The 19,629-nt window shown below is 55.5% G+C and overlaps 2 protein-coding genes across 6 annotated transcripts in view; one reads left to right on the plus strand and one right to left on the minus strand.

Moving 5' to 3' along the window:
* Positions 1-3,271, plus strand: part of SMURF1 (SMAD specific E3 ubiquitin protein ligase 1) — a 91,411-nt gene extending 88,140 nt beyond the window's left edge. For all 3 annotated transcript variants that reach the window (XM_005225271.5, XM_059881610.1, XM_059881611.1), the window contains exon 18: positions 384-3,271. In XM_005225271.5, the coding sequence (XP_005225328.2) occupies positions 384-483 (100 nt within the window). In that variant the 3' untranslated portion in view covers positions 484-3,271. The remainder of the gene's footprint in view (positions 1-383) is intronic.
* Positions 3,272-6,718: 3,447 nt separating this feature from the next.
* TRRAP (transformation/transcription domain associated protein) overlaps positions 6,719-19,629 on the minus strand; it is a 90,322-nt gene continuing 77,411 nt past the window's right edge. For 2 of the 3 annotated variants that reach the window (NM_001192137.4, NM_001434939.1), the window contains 9 exon segments: positions 6,719-7,693; positions 8,916-9,110; positions 9,193-9,396; positions 11,709-11,893; positions 13,035-13,252; positions 13,944-14,169; positions 16,118-16,379; positions 17,116-17,261; positions 18,810-18,900. In NM_001192137.4, coding sequence (NP_001179066.1) covers positions 7,409-7,693; positions 8,916-9,110; positions 9,193-9,396; positions 11,709-11,893; positions 13,035-13,252; positions 13,944-14,169; positions 16,118-16,379; positions 17,116-17,261; positions 18,810-18,900 — 1,812 coding nt within the window. In that variant the 3' untranslated portion in view covers positions 6,719-7,408. 3 annotated transcript variants of the gene reach the window in all.

Here is a 19,629-nt window from a genome sequence, read left to right on the forward strand (position 1 = left end):
TCATCTAACCCCGTTGGGGATCTGACGTCTTGTTGGTTTTGGGGAAGAATCTGTTTCTTCCGGAAATACTGCGGACTGCCCCGCTGTGGTTAGATCAAGTCCTAGAGGGTTTGACGCGTGGGCAGTGAACTGATAGAGGGGTTTTGTGCTCTGCAAATGTGTTCCTGGTCTGAGAAATAACTTCTCCCCAAAACAAGAAACCCAACAAGGTGACAGCTTTGTCCTAATCTGCCCAGGATGTACTCACCTGGTTTCATTGGTTTAAAAATCTTTGCCCAAGAAGCCCCAGGTGTACACACAAGCGTTCACCCACTGCCCTCTCCCGGGAGCAGGCCCTTGGCCAGGCCGGCTCTGCGGTGTGTCTCACCTCTGTCCCTTTCCAGCTTTAACCGGATCGACATCCCGCCCTACGAGTCGTACGAGAAGCTCTATGAGAAGCTGCTGACTGCGGTGGAGGAGACCTGTGGCTTTGCCGTGGAGTGAAGTGCACCCTGAGGAGCAGACATGAGCTCATGGCCACCAGACCCCGAGCGGCAGCTCTGGATGCCTCCGCGAACCGGCTGAGGCCCTGGAATCCTAGGAACCCGAGGGAAACGCTGGTCTCCCCTGCTCTTTGCTGGGGGAGCGAGGGGCGGGCAGACTGCGGCTGGTGGCTCCTCCCACATTCTCCCCCTCCTGGCAGGCCCCCCCCATCCCCCCATCCAATAAACGCAGCCAGGTCAGCACGGCTTCGGTCACACGGGACCCTCTGCTACAGCCGTGGCACTTGCGGTGGCAGCTCAGCGCCCATGGGCTCCATGGGAGTCTTGACTCCCAGGGAGGGAGCCGTGAGGGGCTGCCCGGGGCACACCCCACAGCTGGACCCGCTGCTCTGTCTCAAAGCCGACCTAAGGCCCCTTTTCGAGTTCAGCAGCTCGGATTCCACACCCCATGTCCCAGCGGCCTGCTCTGGGTAGCAGGTTAAGTTCTGACAGTAACGGTAAAGGAGATGCTTACTGGAGTTCCGCCACTGCAGGAAGCTGGCGTCAAGAAGATGCTTCTGATTTGGAAGGGGACACGAGTCGGGGCGGCTTGCGCTGGGGGCCTGGGTGTTTCTTTTCAGGGTTTCCTAGCTGAAAACTTTGTTCTACAGAGAGAAAAATAATCTTTCCTTTTCAGAGTCCCTTTAGCCACATTGTCTATCCAATTCAAAATATTTTTCCAGCGAAACCACCACATAGCAGAGCTTATAAAACAGACCAAAACCAGCCCCGCCCCGCCCCACACCTGGATACTAACGAACCATTTTGTGGAAAGTGCTTAAGAACTAAACTAACAGGACAGAACTCTGACTTCATAGCTGCTGGCTTGGTGCGAACTAGCTTGAAAAGGAGAGCGAGAATGTCTAATCCTCATGATCGACGTTCACCCCAAGTCACCTTTTTACAAAAAGTGGGTCGTGGATGGAACCCGAAGGCAGAGGGGCCCCAGGACCCGCTGGCCCATGTCCCCATCTGACGGCAACGCTAACCAAACACCGTGGTGCGGCTCACCCGCCCAGGCGATGAGCAAGGCCAGAGAAAGCCTTGACCCTAAATTTCTAACACCATTTCCCAATTTGCACAAAAGTTCAAATAATTTTTAGAGTGGTTCGATTTTAGATAGCTAAACTTCAGTGGGAAAACAGCAGTGGCGGCACACTCTCCGTGTGGACTTCCGTTGTTTTTGTTTGGGGGCCGAGTGCAGGGTAACTCACTAGCAGGACGAGTCCCTGTTGAACTTCTGTTGTGGACGCTCCCGAGGTCCGTGCTGGGATCCAGCCGGCTGTGGGTCTGGAAGGCGCTTTCTGACCTGTCTGTCCTTTTTCGTTCCCGACGCCTGTGGACAGCGTTACCCTCTGCATCTTGCTGTGGTTCTTCTCTTGACCTGGAAGCAGTCAGTGGCCTAGGGTTGGGGGGCAGACTGCAGCTGGGGGTTCCAGGAGAGAAAGCTGTGCTGCCGGGCGACTCGCTGGGGTTCTAGAATAGGAAGGATGCCGTTGGCTGTAAAAGGAAAAGCGCCCCCTCAGAATGTGAAGGCCAGGCTTGGGGCTGAGCTGTGCCCGGGTTACCATCACACTTTCTGGGTGTGCTGGGAGCTGGCTCCTCGGGGGTGTCCTCTGGCGGCGTGAGGGTACAGACACACACACCCGCCCTGCGACCCATACCTAAACCTAGAGGAGGGGACCGAGGGGGGAAGACACCTGGTTTTCCTGGGTGTCGGCCAGAACCTGCCGTAATTAGGGAGGAAACGAGGGTCTCGTGGCTGTAAAGACCTCGAAGCAGGAATGAGGCATTTGCCTCCTTTCCAGTGACCTTCCTGCTGACGGGGGATGGGCTGCTTCCTGTGTCAGATGTCACCTCAGCAAGAGCAGAGGGTCTCCTCGGGGCTCCTCCGCGGGCTGCTGGTGACAGCTTCACCTCCCCCCAGGGCCCGGCTCTGTGTTTCCCTGCTGGCACGTGGACGCCTCGGCCCCCACAGCTGGTGTCGGGGAGCCTAGCAGAACCTTCCAGAGCTCCAGGTCACTCTTGCCAAGCAGGCCTGTCGGTGGCACTGCCCCTCGAACCTCAGTGTCCACGGGGACTGGGCCTTTCGACCCTCCACCCCCACCAAAGAATCGTGTCTAGCCCTGGGTGGTCCCGGGTGAGCCCCCCGCCTCTGCCCGGAAGCTTCAGGGCCCGACCTCCAGGCTTGCCTCACCAGCGGCCATCAGCCGACCCTCAGGGATGTAGCCAACCACCGCTCCTCAGTGCTTTAGGAAGACCGGAGGGGCTGCGGGGCGGCTGCCAGCCGTCCGCCGACTCCTCCCGGGAGAAGCGCCTGGGAATGAGGCCCGGGGCTCGCCCAGCCCAGGGTCCCAGTCCAGGTCGGGCGGTCGTCCAGGCCAAGCTATCCGAGAAGACGCCCCGGCTGCAGCCAGGTGTTGCTGCACGGCAGCCTTCCCAACACATAGTATGGATTTTTAAAGTTGGTTTATTTTTGTCTCTCAACCACTTTATAATGTATTTTTATTTATTTTGTTTTTAAGTACTGCTGCTATCCTTGTTATCCTTCCCACGGTTTTTATTGCTGATTTATTTTGTGAAAGTTGTACACTAATGTTTTATGTCAAAATCAAAAGTATTTAAAGAATACTAGTTCTATTTAATGTGGTTATAGAACCAGCTGGAAACACAAAACAGTGGTTGAACAGCAGGCTGGACCCCGGCGGTCAGGTTCATTTTGTTACATATGCAATAAACTCACGACTTTACGTTTTTGGCGTCTGTTATTTGGTGTGCAAAAGAGATTCCAGCTTTTTTTTTTTTTTAAACAAGACAGGAAGCCAGTGGCAAGGGCCTTCTAAAGAAAGGGGCAAACTCACCACTCTAACGGCAGGAGGAGCTGATGGCAGCAAGTTTGGAAAACAGTATGGAGGTTTCTCAACAGACTGAAAATCGAGCTACCATATAAGCCAGCAATTCCACTCCTGGGTTTATATCTGAAAGAAAGCAGAAACACTAGTTCAAAAAGACACCCCCACCAGTGTTCACAGCAGCATAACTCACAATAGCCAAGACATGGAAGCAACCAAAGCGTCCAACAGATGAATCGATAAAGGAGATGTGGTGTATATGTATGTACGTGTGCATGCGTATATACGTACGTGTACACACAGAGTGGAACACTGGGCCATAGAAAGTATTCTGAAGTTCGCAACAACATAGATGGCCTTGGAGGGTATTATTCTAAGTGAAACAAGTTCAAGAAATACAAATACTCTGGTATCACTCACATGTGGAATCTTAAACTAGTGAATGTAACAAAAGGGGAACAGATTCATAGGGAAACCAGTGGAGGGGACGGCAGGGGAGGTGCACGTAGGAGCTGGGGATTAAGAGGACAAGATACTAGGTATTGTGGCTTCCCTGGTGGCTCAGGGGCAAAGAATCCACCTGCCAGGGCAGCAGACGTGGGCCCTGACTCAGGAAGATTCCACACGTCGTGAAGGAGCAACAGCTGTGCGCCGCAACCACGGAGCCTGTGCCTGAGAGCCCACGTGCCCGTCCTCCGCAGAGGAACCACTGCAGTGAGGAGCTAGTGCACCGCAGCTAGAGAGCAGCCCCCGCTCGTGGCAACAGCGAAGACCCAGCACAGCCCCAAATAAAAACTAGATATAAAATAAGCTACAAGGGCGTAGTGCACACACAGGGAATATATAGCCAGGATCTTGTAATGACTATAAATGGAATATAACCTTTAAGATTGTGAATCATTACCATACACCTCTAACTTACACTGTACATTAGCTATACTTCAAGTAAATAAAAAATAGTAACTTTGAAAAGAGAGAAATGATTAACATGAAAGGAAAAAAGAACCAAATAAAAATTCTAGAGCTGAAAAATACATGAAGTAGAAAATTCAGTAGCAAGTCTGATAGCTGACACTGGATTTGGCAATGATTCCTTAGATATGAAACCAAAAAGCACAGGCAACAAAAGAAAAACTAGATAAATTGAACTAAATCAAAATTTAAAACCTGTGCAAGAAAGGACACTATCAACAGAATGAAAAGGCAGCCTGAAGATGTGGAGAAAATACTGAAGTCACGTATCTGATAAGGGTTTAAGATCCAGAATGTATAAAGAACTCCTACAACTTACAGAAACAATGAGCAATGGTTTTGAATTTACATTTCTTCAAATACAATTCAAATGGTCAGCAAGCTCATGAAAATATGCTCAACCTCACCAACGAGAGAAACGCAAGCCAAACCCACAATGAGGACGAATGGCACTTTACACACCCCTTAGGATGGTTCCTATCAAAAAATAAATGTTTGGGGGACTGGCCTGGCGGTCCAGTGGTTCAGATCCATGCTTCCATTGGAGCGGGTGCCGGTCGGATCCGTGGTCAGGGAACTCAGATCCCACAGTTTGAAAATACATATTTTTTTCTTACCAGAAAATAAGCATTGACGGGGATGTGGATAAAGTGGAACCCTTGTGCACTGTTGGTGGGGATGTAAAATGGTGCAGTTACTGGAAAACTATATGGAGGTTCTTCAAAAACTTAAGAACAGAACTGCCATATAATCCCGAAATTTGTTTTGTACACATTCCCCAAGGAATTGGAAGTGGAAGCTGAATGGGTATTCTGACTCCCCTCAAAACATCCATGTTCATTCCAGCATTTTTTACAATAGCGGAAAGACGAAAGCAAGCCAAGGGTCCAAAGACGTGGTACACACATGCAGCGTACACCCTTATCCAGCCTTGGGAACGAAGGCCGTTCACACGTACACACGTACACACGTGCAGCATACATCCTTATCCAGCCTTGGAAAGGAAGGCCGTTCCGTCACGGGCTGCACTGCTGTGCTAAGTGAGCCAAGTTGGTCACAAAAGAACAAAGAGCACATGCTTCTACTCACAAGATTCCTGGAGGAGTCAAAAGCAGAGAGATGAAATAGAAGAGCATTTGCCCCAGGCCGGGGGAGAAGCATGGGACTCGGGGTTGATGGGAACAGTCTCTCCTCGGGACGAAGAAAAAGTTCTGCAGGTGACAGCGGCAAGGGCTGCGTAATGATGGGAAGGTACTCAAGGCCACTGAACTGCACGCACAGAGACGGTGGAAATGGCAAATTCTGTCACATGTAGTTTAGAGCTTAAGAAAATCTTACCGATCATGCTTACCTGGAAACCGTGTTAGGAAAACTGGGCACACCCTGGGGGTGGCTCCCCACACAAGCCCTCTGTCTGACCTTCCTCACTCCTGGGGACCCGGGTCCCAGCAAAGCCACATTCTTTCAGGAGAGAGAGCAAGAGGCTTCTGGTCACAGAGGTGCTGGCTCAGGGCTGCCGACTCTGGGACGAACTGATGGGCACGGGATGGGCTGGGTCTCTAATGGGGAGAGGCTGGCTTTCCCAGGAACAAGGGTCAGTGCCTGGGGCACGGCACGGGCAAGCCTGGCCTTGAACCTGGGCCCTTCTTACCAGGACGCTGACTCCAGACTCCAAGCAGCGAGGCTGAGAAGCAAACGTTCCCTCCTCCAGAACACTGTCCATGCATCTCTGCGACCACCAGGCTCCACGCCCGCTCCAAGAGGACCGAGGTAACTCAGTGGCTGGTTTCAGCTACGTCCTGACCCCGGATCTGGAGACCCTGCTGCACAGGGAGGGCTGTCAGACAGACGGGCGCCTTCCCCTTCCAGCCTGCTGGCTGTGCAGTGACACCTGTCATTTGAAATACAGGCTCCTGTCATTCCAGAACCCAAGACGCTTGCTCACAAAAACAGCAGAGTACTAGTAAAATACTTACAATCAGCTCCAAATAAAGAATGGGACAGTCTGGTCAGATAGACCAAACCCAGTCCCTCAGGCTCCCTCCGTGTGGGGGCTGGAGTCTAGGCGATGAGGTTCAGTCTGTCCCACTGACGGGACGGGCCACAGCCGGGGACGAGGCTCCAGGCTGCCGCCTCCAGGCATCTCCCCGTTGCATGCAGGTCACTGGGCTGCAGCCCTGAAACTCGGGAACGGCACCAAGAGCCCCCTGCACGTGTTTTCCTGCCTTTGGTTGGGATCAGGACTTCACGCTGGAGGGGCGCGCACCCAAGCCCCGGCCCGGCGCATGTTACGGTCACCGTGGGGCCACCCTGGGGGCAAAGCCCCGCTGGCGCGAGGGGCGGGGGGTGGGGCATACTTCGCAGAAACAACACGTCCTTTGATAAAATATTTATTCTAAAAAATTCACACTGTACAAATTTAGATAGAACGTTCTCAAGGCTCATAAAAATGTGAACAGATTGGAGGTAACAAACAAACCTTCGTTGCTTCTTTTTAAATTAAGAGGGGAAAATGTTTTTTTTCCAGGTACAGTGATAGTAAATATCAAGAAGACAGCCGAAGAGCAGCGCAACAGCAAGCGGAATCGCGCTTGCTCTCCGGCTCTGCGGGCCCCGAGGAATCTGACTCCAAACGCAGGGCGGGCAGCCCCCGCCTCTCCATCCACACCAGCCGTACTGGGAGGTTCTGAGGCTGCTTCCTGCAGCCTGGAAGTCTGTGCTTAGAGAAAACCCAGCACACTGTCTTCATAATTTCCTGTTTCTCTAACAAAGTGGGTTTTCTGTACACTTGTTACAGAGCTCTGTACAAAAGCCTAAAGCTCCTAGGAGGTATCACCTCCGAAAGGTAAAAACGACGACAAGGAAGCGTTTCCTACAGTTCTATCTGTACATTCACACGAGGGAGGAAGTCGATAAAAAAGAATTCACAAGGAGATCCTGGCTTCTCTGAAGGCTGCTTTAAAAGCTGCAGGTTGGTCTCCGCTCCTGCCTGGACTTGCCCGGCCTTCCTGACGCTCAGTCCCCAACCGTCGGGAACCGCCCACCCCACCAACGCAGCCGCGCTCACAGCCAAGGGTGCCAGGCGGGGTCCATGCGGCACAGGTTGTCCAGGCTGTTGGCGGCGGCCACCAGGGTGTTGACTTTGCTCTCCCCACCCTCGAACTGGGCGAGGTTGTGCAGGCGGGTCATGATGGCCGTGACGGCCTTCTGAACCAGGGAGACCAGCTGCTGGCTGTCCATGTTCTCGGGCTGCCCGGCGGCTGACAGCGGAGACGACGTGTCCTCCTGCGTCTTCTTGTGCCAGGCAATGATCTCGTCCCGCAGCACGGTTTTCAGGATGCCGTCCACCTGCGGGGTGAGAACGGAAGGATCGCGCTTAACTACCGGCCCAGAGGGCAGCGTCCCAGCAAGGTGCTCTGTTGCGGCAGCCATCGGGGCCTCAGTAGCCGGGGCCCACACCTCGGTCACTCTGGTGGCGATGCTGCAGCCAGACACGTGTGATGACCCCTGGGGTTCTAAGAAAGAGGTGGGGGACCCCAGGTCAAGGCACCGTGGAATGGAGTCCTGAGGGAAGGTGGTGGGGGCTGGAGGGGGGCCCGTGGGAGGGGACAGAGGAGGGCTGGGGACCCAGGCCCATCACCTCTGATGGCGGCGCTGGGATGACAGACAGGATGGTGTGATGGCAAGACGGACAGGCTGTTTGCAAACTCTCCTGAACTGGACGCCCAGCCACGGCCCGCTGTCACATCAGAGGCACTGGGGCTGCTTAAATGTGACCCGGACTGACACGCTGAGGGCCTGGCCCCAGCGCAGTGTGCTGGGTGGTCTCTATGTGGATCTAATGCGAAGGCAATCACCCCACTGGGGCTGGAAGGAGCGTGGCCTGAGTGTGGAGAAGGCCAGCTTCCTCCTGTCCACAGCCACTCAGGCCACACTGTTCTTCCAGGTTGTAACAGGTTTTTAAACAGGGTTTCCAATCACGGGCCCCTCTCGGATAACCCCGTCTCCGGAAGTGAGTGTTTCTACAGAACGAGAACACTGTGCTGTATTTCAGGTCTTAACCCTAAGTGGACGAGTGTCATTGCGCTCCCTGCCTGAGTGGGCTCCATGTTCTGACCCGTTTCACAGAGGCCTTCATGGGCCCCGGAGCCGCGCCGACCCCGGGGTGGGGGCGGGGGGAAGAGAGCAGTCGAACGTCAACAGAGCTCAAAGTCCGTGTTTGCAGTCAGGAGGTGACTCGATGATTTAAAACCTGTTCTGAGTAAATGTTTTGCAAAAGCAACTGGTGTCTGAAGCCTTTTCTAGACACAAACTGCTTATCTGGGAAAAGAGCAATCAGTACAGATGGTCCCGGAAGTCAGAAAAAAGAGACCGGACGGTGTGTGCTCAGTCTCCGACTGCGAAGAGACAGGCTGGGGGCCAGAGGGACTGGACCAGCACCCCGTCTGTCCTCCCGAGCACGGCGTGTGGCACGGCGCTGTCAGAGCCCCGGCGTGGCCACGGGCGTCCGGCCACGTCGCATCCCCCAGGGCTTCACCACACGCTCCTCCTGGGATGACCCTTGACCCACCTTGAAGTTGGGCTGGGCGAAGCAGCGGGCTACGGCGATCATGGACGCGGTCAAGGGGCCGGAGACGCCGATGGTGGTTAGAAATTCGGAGATGTTGGGTGTGAGGCGGAAAGGGACAGGGCGGTTGGCATCCAAGTCCCCAGTGGCGTCGTTTATGTCAAAGCGGAAGTAGGCCACGTTCAGCTTGCCCGTGTCCTGGAGGTCGGAGGCAGACACTCAGGGGCAGAAGCAGCAGGCGCAGACTGAGAGGGGGGCCCGGCCGCGCCCACCACGTTACCTGTGCGATCTGCAGCATCTCGGGGTTGAGTCTGTTGAGGTGCAGGACGAACTCTGCGAAGCCGATGAGTGCCAGCTGGATGGTGAACATCTTGCGGAAGGTCCAGTAGTCGGTGGCGTTGGGGAAGGTGTGCAGGGCCCACTCCTTGAGCATGCTTCGGGGCACCATGTTGCTCTGAACCTCCTTGAGGATGTCTCGAAGGACCTGGGGGACAGGGAGTTCGGCAAGCAGGTCAGGCGCGGGCTGGCTGAACAGACACCTCAGTGGGGGGGTGGGGTGTGTGGGTGGGGGTGTGTGTGTGTGGTGCTCAGGGCCGCTGGTAAGGTCCCGGCGTTGGTTCTGGGTATTCCTCAACAGCCTCCTGGGCTGACTGAGCCCAAGAAGTCACCACACACACACACAGCAACACACCGCGTGGGGAAGGGTCTGACGGTGAGTGTGGCCACACTGCATTATCCAAAACATCCTGTTTTCAGCAGAAGGTTATGAGGCACGTGGAGAAGCAGGACGACATACCCAGCAAGGAAAGAAAGTCACCTGTCGTCACTTACATCCAGATCATAGAAAGAGTTCTTAGAATCAATAAAAAACAAGTCTTTTTACAAATCACCCAACATAAAAAAAGAACAAACGGGGATTTTCCTGGTGGTCCAGTAGTTAAAAATCCGGCTGCCAACGGAGGGGACAGGGGGTCAATCCCTGATCCGGGAAGATGCCACAGGCCACGGGGCAGCGGAGCCCATGTGTCTCAACTACTGCAGCCACGTCTCTTGAGCCGGGGGTCCACAGCGAGAAGCCAGAGCACGGCGACTGGAGAGCAGACCCTGCTCACCACAGCTAGAGAAAGCCCGAGGAGCAGCGACGACCGGTGCGGCACAGAACTTAAAAAAAATTTATTTAAAAAAGTGAGTAAAGGACTTGAACTGACTTTTCTCCAAAGAAAATATGCAAACAGCCAATCAGCAAATGAAAAAATACTCAGTATCACTTGCTACCGACCAAAATAAACTAGCACTTCACACACACTCGGGTGGCTGTAGTCAGAAAGACAGATAATACTAAGTGCTGGCAAGAACGTGGGGAAATCAGAACTCGCGTACATTGCGGTCACTTTGGAAAACAGTCTGTGGCTCCATCAAAATGTTAAACGTGAGAGTTACCAGATAACCCAGCGATTCTACCCTTGGTATACAGATGGCCAAGTGAAATGAGAACAAAAATCCACAAAAAAACCTGTACATGCGTGTTCACAGCAGCATTAATCTTAACAGACAAAAGGCATAAACGTCCACCAACTAATAAGTGGGTAAGTTAAACGTGGTCTCTTCATATAAGGAAATAATCAGCAAGAAACAGTACCGACGTGCCACCGAGCGGATGACCTTGAGAACACGCTGCGGAGGGAGCCAGGCACGAAAGAGCACATGCTGTGTGACTCTGCTCACATGATGCGTCCAGAACAAGCAAATTTACAGGCAGTGTGGTAAAAACCGCAAAGGGTAAAGGAGCCGAGTCAGTAACGAAGCAAACTAGGGGAGGAAGACTAAGAAGAGACGTCCGCGCCTCCCGCGGGCCCAGGAGGGCCCCGCACCATCCCTGTGCCAGACCCGCGCTCAGCTCCATCTTCACAAAGCGGGAGGGGGCTTCCGATGTAGCCACGTATTTGCAGACAAGGGTCACTGGCTCCCACAGTCCAAGGAACACAGAGCCTTGAGAATCCAATCCATTCACTTCCCACCAACACCTCAAAACTGCCATGGTCCACGGAGACCACTGAGCACAGAAGAACCCCACCTGCTTTGCCCGCATGACGGTGGGGGCTGACTCGAGACCCTGCACCCTGAGCATGGTGCGGGGCTGAGACGGGCACCCCTGGGCTCTGTCCTGAACCAAGACCTTTAGGACCCAGATTAATGGGAGACCAGTCCCTGGACAACAGAGGCAGCTTCCGGCCCTGGGGGTCTCTCCCCAGATCCAGGAGGCGCCCTCGGGGAGCCAGGAAGGACCACGGAGGCAGCAGGAGAACCGGCCACAGGGTTGCCTCTTGGTGACACAGAGAACCCTGGACACAGCCTTCTCACCCACGCTCCCCCTGCCCCGCTGCCCCCAGAGCAGGACCCGCAGGTGCAGAGAGACCCTCGGCCCGCCAGCAGGTGCAGCCGGGGCATCCGGGACTCCCGAGGCCACAGAAACGGCTGGCTCGACAGGTTTCCACGTCCCCACATTCTGCATTTTAGCAAGGACACACCACACAGAGACTGTGCGTGACCAGGAGGCCTGGCAGCAAACCCGTGAAGGTGCCCAGGAGGCGGGCGGACAGCCTCACACCGCCTACGCCCCGGCTGCCAACCAAATGAACCTGCCAGGAAGTTCCTTTAAAATTCTAATTTCTGAGCTGTTTTGCGGGAAGGCCTCTGAGCTTCTGCGAGGCTGAATGAAAACATGCCTCTGTCCTGTTGCAGTGAATGGCCCTTGGCCGAGGCGCACGGCCCTACCCTGCGCCCGCCCGCCCGCACCTGGTGGCTGGCCTGCGTCCCGCGCGCCTGCACCGTGGCCAGGCGGTCGTAGTAGCGCGAGATGGGGTTGTCGTGCTCGATGCCCTTCTTGGCGCAGCGCTGCTTGTAGATCTCCACCAGCGACAGCGAGGAGGGGTTGTCCTCCACCAGGCGCATCTGCGGAGACACGGCCACCACGCGGGGGACTGAGGAGAGAGGGGAGACGGCGGGTGAGGCGGGGACCGACCAGCAGAGTGCGTCACACATGTGCTCGAACACCCACAGCGCTCTGCAGAGCCGATTTCTCAATTCACTTATTTTGGGGGATTCTGAACTTAAAGGTGAGAGACTTTAGCATTGAAACATGTATAATATCATGTATGAAACGAGTCGCCAGTCCAGGTTCGATGCACGGTACTGGATGCTTGGGGCTGGTGCACTGGGACGACCCAGAGGGAGGGTAGGGGAGGGAGGAGGGAGGAGGGTTCAGGATGGGGAACGTGGGTATACCTGTGGCAGATTCATTTCGATATTTGGCAAAACTAATACAATATTGTAAAGTTTAAAAATAAAAGAAGAGGCTGGATCACAGCTCAGCCATCAGAGAGCTCCGAACAGGACCAGACACCACGCACGGCAACGGACTCCAAACCCGGGTCAACATGAAGGGTGACCACTGTTCTCTCTGGGGCTGGGGAGCCACAGGCACCGCCCCGCCCCACGTGACAGGTTCACGATTCACCCACCACCACTTGGTTCTGTAAAGACCTCACCCGAGGTTGCTGGGTGCCGCCTCAATGAGATGTCAGGGGCCTTCCTGGGGCTCCTCGACTCCAAGGCGGGCGCCTCAGGTGGTGCCCAGAGCAGATCAAGAAGTGAAAGTGAAAGTCGCTCAGTCGTGTCCGACTCTTTGTGATCCCATAGATTATACAATCCGTGAAATTCTCCAGGCCAGAATACCAGAGTGGGTGGCTGTTCCCTTCTCCAGGGAATCTTCCCAAACCAGGGATTGAACCAGGGTCTCCTGCACTGCAGGGGAATTCTTTACCAGCTGAGCCACCATAGAAGTCCAAGAAGAGATCAAAGACTGTGCTTAAAAACCATGTGGAGCATGCCACCTGCTCAGCCAACGTCACCAGAGCTTGGGCAGGCTCATGGGCGAGTGGAGACAGCTGTGCGCCCGGTCGGGGCCTGCTTCTCCAGGTGGGTGCTGGTCAGGCGCGTGTCCTGCAGGGGCTGTGCGCCACCAGGGTGTACCCAGAGGTGGCTGCGTGCATACCCGGAGGCACCACCAGGGCGTACCCAGAGGCGCCAGCAGGGCATACCTGGCGGCGGCCGTGCACGTACCTGTGAAGAACAGGTGCCTCTTGGTGGTCTCCTTCCGCTTCTCCAGGCAGGGGTTGAGCAGGCGCAGCAGCTGCAGCACGCGCTCCTCCCGCCGTGACTCGGTCAGGCAGGCGTCGTTCATGACCAGGTATGGGTAGATCTTGCCGTTGTGCCCGCGGATATAGAGCCTCCTGGCCGCCGTGTTGTGCTTCTGCACGATCTCCACCCGGGGCATGAACCTGCCAAGACCGCGGGCGCTGACACCACGCCACGCGCCCACTCCACCCCTCTGCTTTGAGAGCAGAGCTTCCCAGACGACCAGTTGCGCCGAGGGTCTGGCCTCCGCAGTCAGAGGACACCAGGGACCCCAGAAGTGGGAGGGCCTGGGCCCTTGGGACAGAGGATCCGCTGCTGATGAGCCGGCCTGGGGCCTGTGCACCCTCGGGGCTCACAGCGGAGGGGCGGTGTGGGGCCCGCACAACCTTGGGGCCGACGGTGGAGGGGAGCGGCAGGGTCCGACTTGGAGGGCCCTGTTAAGGCCAGTTCCCAGCTCGCTTTACGTTTTAAATGGGATGCAACTCGCTTTGCTCTAAAAAATTTTTAACATCATTTGATTCTGTTTTGAATACTGTGCTTTCAGAGTATATAAAACACTGCAAAACTCTGCTTTGTCAAGTTCTACAAGCATTCAGAAAGGGTTCTTTTGAGAGCAAACACAAGCTTGACTCAGACAAAACACGGAACTCATGGGTTCGCCTGGACATGTGAAAGGTGCCCAAAGACTCCAATCTGAGGGCAGTCCCGTGTCCTCTCCCGGGGGCAGAAGGGAGGGAATCACAGCGTGAACCGCTGACTGGTCTCCCTGGATCATCTCCCGGGCCTCTCCCGGGGGAAGGCGTTGGTGACCCCAGGCCGGCCAGGCGCACTCACCGAGCGATCTTGATGTAGTAATGTGTCGGCTTTGGCATCAGAAACTCCCCGGGAATTTCCACCTCGGCCGTCTGTGCCGAGAAGTTGCTCAGAAACCGGCACTTCTCCTCAATGAGGAAGAATTTTGGAAGCTGCTTGGTTTTAGCCTCCAGGATTTTGATCCACTTTTTCAGTTTGGAAATCAGATTGTGAAGCTTCATGGATCCTGGAACACTGAAGTCAAAATCTGCAAAACAGAATATGATTAAGAAACATTTCAGTCACCTGGGTGATTTTCAATTCACTGTACAACTACGACTCCGGCACGGCCCAGGGAGGAAACAGGCGCGTTTTCCATCTAGTCTGTAATGAAGTGCTGTGGGGGGCAGGACTCCAATAAACAGCACATAAAAATGCCGACTGGAATAAACGGCGCGGAGCTCTGGGCCTGACACACAGCTGCTCCCACAACTCCACTCGTCATGCCCACGTGTGAGTTTAACTGTGCATGCGTGTCATCAGTTTCACGACAGTCGATGCACTTCTCTCGTGGGGTTTTTCCTCACGGCGTTTCTCCGGCTTTCCTTTACCATCTCACGTGCGGTCCTGTGACTAGCGAGGTGAACACGGGGGAGGCAGGTCTTCGTCCACCGGGACACGGGGCTGTGCACCTTCTCAACTCGGGGGCAGGAAGCTGTTATCAAGGCCTGGCCTGGTCTTCATGGAACGGGTTTCTATTTGCTGTTAACTTTTATCTTGAAATAAATATTCACAGGAGCACCAAGAAACCTAACAGGGAGGGCCACACACCCCTTCCCAAAACCAAGGCACTGGCACAACCCACGGGGCTGATTCAGACACGTGACCTGTGCGTGTTCTGTGTGCACGTGTGCATCCGTGAGACGCGTGGGGGGCGCCCCGCTGTGTATCCAGGAGGCCCCCGTCCCCCAGCTCTGAGCCATGCCCGCCTCCCCCACACCCAACGCCTGGCCACTGCTGGTCTGTTCTCCATCGTGACCTCACAAAGGCTTCATGATTTAGAAGTGCGTGGCAGGAATCCTGCTGAGAGCGGCCTTCTGCATTCAGCATAATTTCTCTGAAGTTCATCCAAGTTGCCGTGTGTGTCAGTTAACGCCTCTTCATCTGCTTTATGAGCGTGGAAGAGCCACACTGCGTGTCCCTTCTCCTTGGAGGGGCATCTGGGGGACTCGCGTTTGGGGCTGTCGCCACAAAGCGGCCGTCAGCGCTCGGCACAGCGTTCCCACGTGGGTCAGTCTTCCGTCTCCAGACCGACTCTCCCGAGCTGCCTTCCCCCGTGCTCACAGACGTGGAGCTGGAGCCAGGGCTGCGATGCTGCTGTGGGCGGAGGGGCAACCCTCCTGCACTCTCCAGACCAGAACCCAGGATGGACACAGGGTCGGCCCCTGGGGCGTGTGGCCAGAGGGGCTCGATGAGGGCATCTGACGCTCACTGCAGCTGGTGGTGGGTCAGCGCCTCGAGGCTGGCCCTCTTCCAGGTTTTAGCGCCTGTCATTTTTTCACATCAGAATCCAGATGTGTTCCACCTTTAAGGCTCTATTTCAGACTACATTTGGGTGTAGATACAGATGCACTTAGTATCACTTCTTCTCAGTAGTATGGGATGGTGTCCACAAGACTTCCATCTCAGACACCTCCGTTTGCTGTGAGGAAGAGACCACACGCACTCCAGCTCCAGGGGGCGCGGCCTGGCCTGCGTGTGCCCGGGGGTCCCCGACAGGGACTCGGGCTGAGTGAGGGGCACCAAGGGGTCACACAGAGAGGTGGGGCTGGATCCGTGCTCCCGTGGGTCCAGGAAACGCGAGAGTCCCCTCCCAGTCCTGACACCAGAGCCACCACCAGGGGGATCCCTGCCCGTCACCGCGGAGCCAGCACCTTTGGGTCTTACTGCCTCACCTGACCCTGTCCAATCTTCCACAAAAACCCGGCAGGCAGCAGGACTGCGTCCTAAATCCCTGTGTCTACCCCGGCTCCGATTCTTTGACTTTTCCCCTGGAGGGAAGGCCATGCGATCTCGGGGCAGGGGAGTGTCCTGTTTGCTTACCGTCTAACCTGCCCACCCTGTGCTGCGTTCCAGAAAAGCAACGGAGGCGGTTAACTGGGATGGGCAGGACCGAGGAGCAGGGTGAGGGGCCGCTTCCCCGGGTTGGGACTCACCGGTGGTGAACTGGCCCTTCAGCTTCTGGAAGACGGGGTCCTGGGCGGTGGCCTGGGCGCGCCGGGCCAGGGACTCGGAGGCGGCGCTGGAGAACATCGTGGAGACGTTGGACACGTTCTCCAGGCCCACCCCGAACGTGCTCACCAGCTTCTTGACGAAGTTGAGGGTGTGCGGCGTGATCTTGGCGTCCGACACCGCTCCGCTCTTCTCAAACGCTACGGAGTAGCACTTGGCCAGGCCCTGCTGGAGCTGCCTGAGGACCTGGGGGACAGAGACACGGTGGGCTCGCGCAACAGAGCTCTGCACTCGAGCAAGCTGCCCCCTACCCACTGGGCACCCACCCAGCCGGCCCCACCACGGACAAAGCTCTCGGGGCGCCAGAGTGTGCAGAACCAGGGCGGGGGGTACCCTGGACGCTCACGCCATGAGCTGCGTTCTCAACAGCAAGGAACAGCATCCCAAACGTTAACAGAAGAAAAAGACCCACAACCCCACCCTTTGCATCGCGCACACACCCTTCTGTTGTTCAAGGAAAAGCCTATTTCAGATCACATCCGTGTGCTGTGCACACACACAGAGTAACACAGCACTAACGAGGGGGCCTCGCGGCCAACCAGACAACAAACGCTGATTACTTATCACCGCCACTGAGGAGGCGGCCTGAGAACCAGCTCTGGCCCCTGGAGATGATGACCCCCGAGATGACCTTTGCCCACCCCACTGCTCCTTGGCCAGTGGTGGGATTTCAGCAGTTAGATTCGGACAAGTGAACAAAAGAAGCATTTTAAGGGCAGCAATGGCTTCCTTGATGTCGCCTTCGTTTCAAGTTTTCTGCTTCGGCGGTGACGACAGCACCAGAGTGCAGACGTGGAGACTCTGCGGCTCCATCAGCCAGTCCACCCACAGACACACACGAGCGGGGAGCTCGTGTGGACAGGCCGCATCTGCGAGGGCACCCAGACCCACGCCCTCCGCGGCACACAGACCCGCCGCGTACCTCCTCGTGCCAGTTCTCCCGGAACCAGACCATCTGGTCGACGATGCCTTCCAGGGAAGACAGCAGCGTCGGGTGCAGCTCCCGCTGCATGTGCATGATACGGCTGCAGCGCCACATGGGGGCCGTGGCTCTTATGGGCCCTGGATCTGATGCAGAATGGGACTGGTTACCCACTGAACTTGGCTGCTGCTGTCCAGAATCTGAGAGCGACACACACAACGCCAATGTCAGCGCCGCACTGGCCGACGGGAGAGCCGGCGCTCCGAGGACCCCCCGGCCAGAGGAACGCTGGTTCCTGCCGGCGCGGGACACACCCCGGGGGCCTCCCGGGGCTGCGAGGCAGGTGCCCTGTCCCGGGGCGCAGTGCAAGCAGAAGGCGCACGGGTGAGGGCGCGAGGCGGGCGTGTGACTGCAGTCCAGGTGGGGGGGCGCACGCTCCCTGGACTCCCTCTAACTGCAGTGGGAGTCTGAGTTTTTTTTTTTTAAGGTCTGGCAAAATATTTCACAATTCATTCTTTGTATTAGCTCTGAGAATCTAGAAGTGTGCTTTCATCAAGGAAAGCCAAACCACAAATACAAATGACGTTAAAAACAAAGCTCGCTGCTTCGTAAGAAAAGCTACAGAACCCCTGATGCTCATTTTTTTAAAGCTTCAACTCACTTAGAACAAAAACCCTTAACTTTCAATTGACCCAAACTCCAATCCACCTAGCCAGCCAGGAGGTTGGCACGAAGACCCACCCTACAGAGGACCGGGAGCTGCCACCACCGTCGGGAGGAGGGAGTCACCTTCCTGGAAAGGCTCTGGCCTCGCAGTGAGTGTGTCTACGTATTAAAGACACAGCAAGTAAGCGGTGCTTTGACTGTTTACAGAGCACCATGCTTAGTGGGTAACTGAAACCATTAAGTAGGTTATTTCTCTACGTACCACAGTAATCGTTACAGATTAAAAACCTATTGTGAATAAGTTTTTACCTTTGGTTAAGACTGATTTTTTTCTTTTTCTTTAGGCTATACTGTGTGGAAATGGGATCTTAGTTCCCTGGCCAGGGATCGAACCCGTGACCCCTGCGTTGGGAGCTCGAAGCCCTAACCTCTGGACCACCAGAGAAGGCCCAGGTAAGACTGCTTTCTGTGCGGATTCTTCTGGCAGCTGAAGGTGTGATTCCTTGTAACACAGTAAGTGGCATCTGTGCTATTTATCAGAACGCGTTTATAACTAATGAGTTAAGTTCAACTTTTGTTTTTTGTTTAGTCACTCAGTTGTGTCCACTCTTTGTAACCCCATGGACTGTAGCCAGGTTCCTCTGTCTGTAGATTTCCCAGACAAGAATACTGGAGTGGGTTGCCATTTCCTCCTCCAGGGCATCTTCCCGACCCAGGGATCGAACCCACAGCTCCTGTCTTGGCAGGCAGATTCTTTACCACTGAGGCCCTGGGTTTCACATATTTTCTCCTACTTATGGATGAGATCACTGGAGTGGATGAACACCTTGTCACACTATGGAGAAGGAGAACCAGCAGCCCCCGGGAGGTCAGGTTTCGTCTTCCCACCCCGGTGTCCTCCCAGCATCTGAACACAGACGGGCCCGCGGGCTGGAGGGGAGCTGCCGGGGCGTGTGCTGGCGACAGTGGGAACCCGGACGCCCTGGGGACCCGCCCCACGGCCTGGCCGCTGCCCCCAGGAGACGTACCGCTCTTGTAGCGCTCCCGCTGCTCTATCTTCAGCGTCAGGTACAGGGTCCGGATGGGGAAGTATACAGCCTGGGGATACACGCGTCCCACCTGCTCAGAGAGAGTCAGTCGTGAGTGGGAAGGGGCCCGCACCTGGCCGGCACCACTGACTTAGCACAGACAGGAGGCCGGACTGAACAGCAAGCCCAACGTCCAGTTTAGCCAGAAAAGACCCAGGCAAGAGCAGCCTGGTGTATTCCATCAGTCTCACCCACCCAAGACTCCTCCTGGCAGAGCAACCTCACTCGTCATCTGATCTAACCTGAGGGGGCAGACACTCAGGTGCCTGCCTCTCAGGCCAGTGACAGAGAACACAAAATGCCAGCCGTCTTCATTCACCAGAACTGAGAGCAGGCTGACGAAGGGGCTCCCTGGCGAGTCACTTCACTCTGTGTAACTGTAGGACGCAGGGGACTGGCCTTTTTCTTTTAGGTAAGAAATGCCAGTTTTGGTCAACTAGAGTTCTACGGCTTCTTCAGAAGGGCTGAGCAGACGTTACCCAGCTTGGCCACTGGCTGCAGGAAGGCTGGCTAATGTATGTTAAGAGATGTCCAGTGAATGATGATACCAAACAGAATCTACGTCTTTGACAGATCAACTCCAGGTGAAGTACCAGTACCCAGGACCACAGCCGCAAGCGCTCAAGGAAGAATGAAACCACTTCTGGGTGCCGTGTAGATGCTGTGCATGAGCGGCGAGCGAGCAGCATGCCCCGGGTGCTTGGTTACAGGTTCACGTGTGAGAGGCTACATACAGGACTCTGTAACTTGATAAAACAAA

Source organism: Bos taurus, chromosome 25, assembly GCF_002263795.3.
Source record: "Bos taurus isolate L1 Dominette 01449 registration number 42190680 breed Hereford chromosome 25, ARS-UCD2.0, whole genome shotgun sequence".
NCBI lineage: Eukaryota > Metazoa > Chordata > Mammalia > Artiodactyla > Bovidae > Bos > Bos taurus.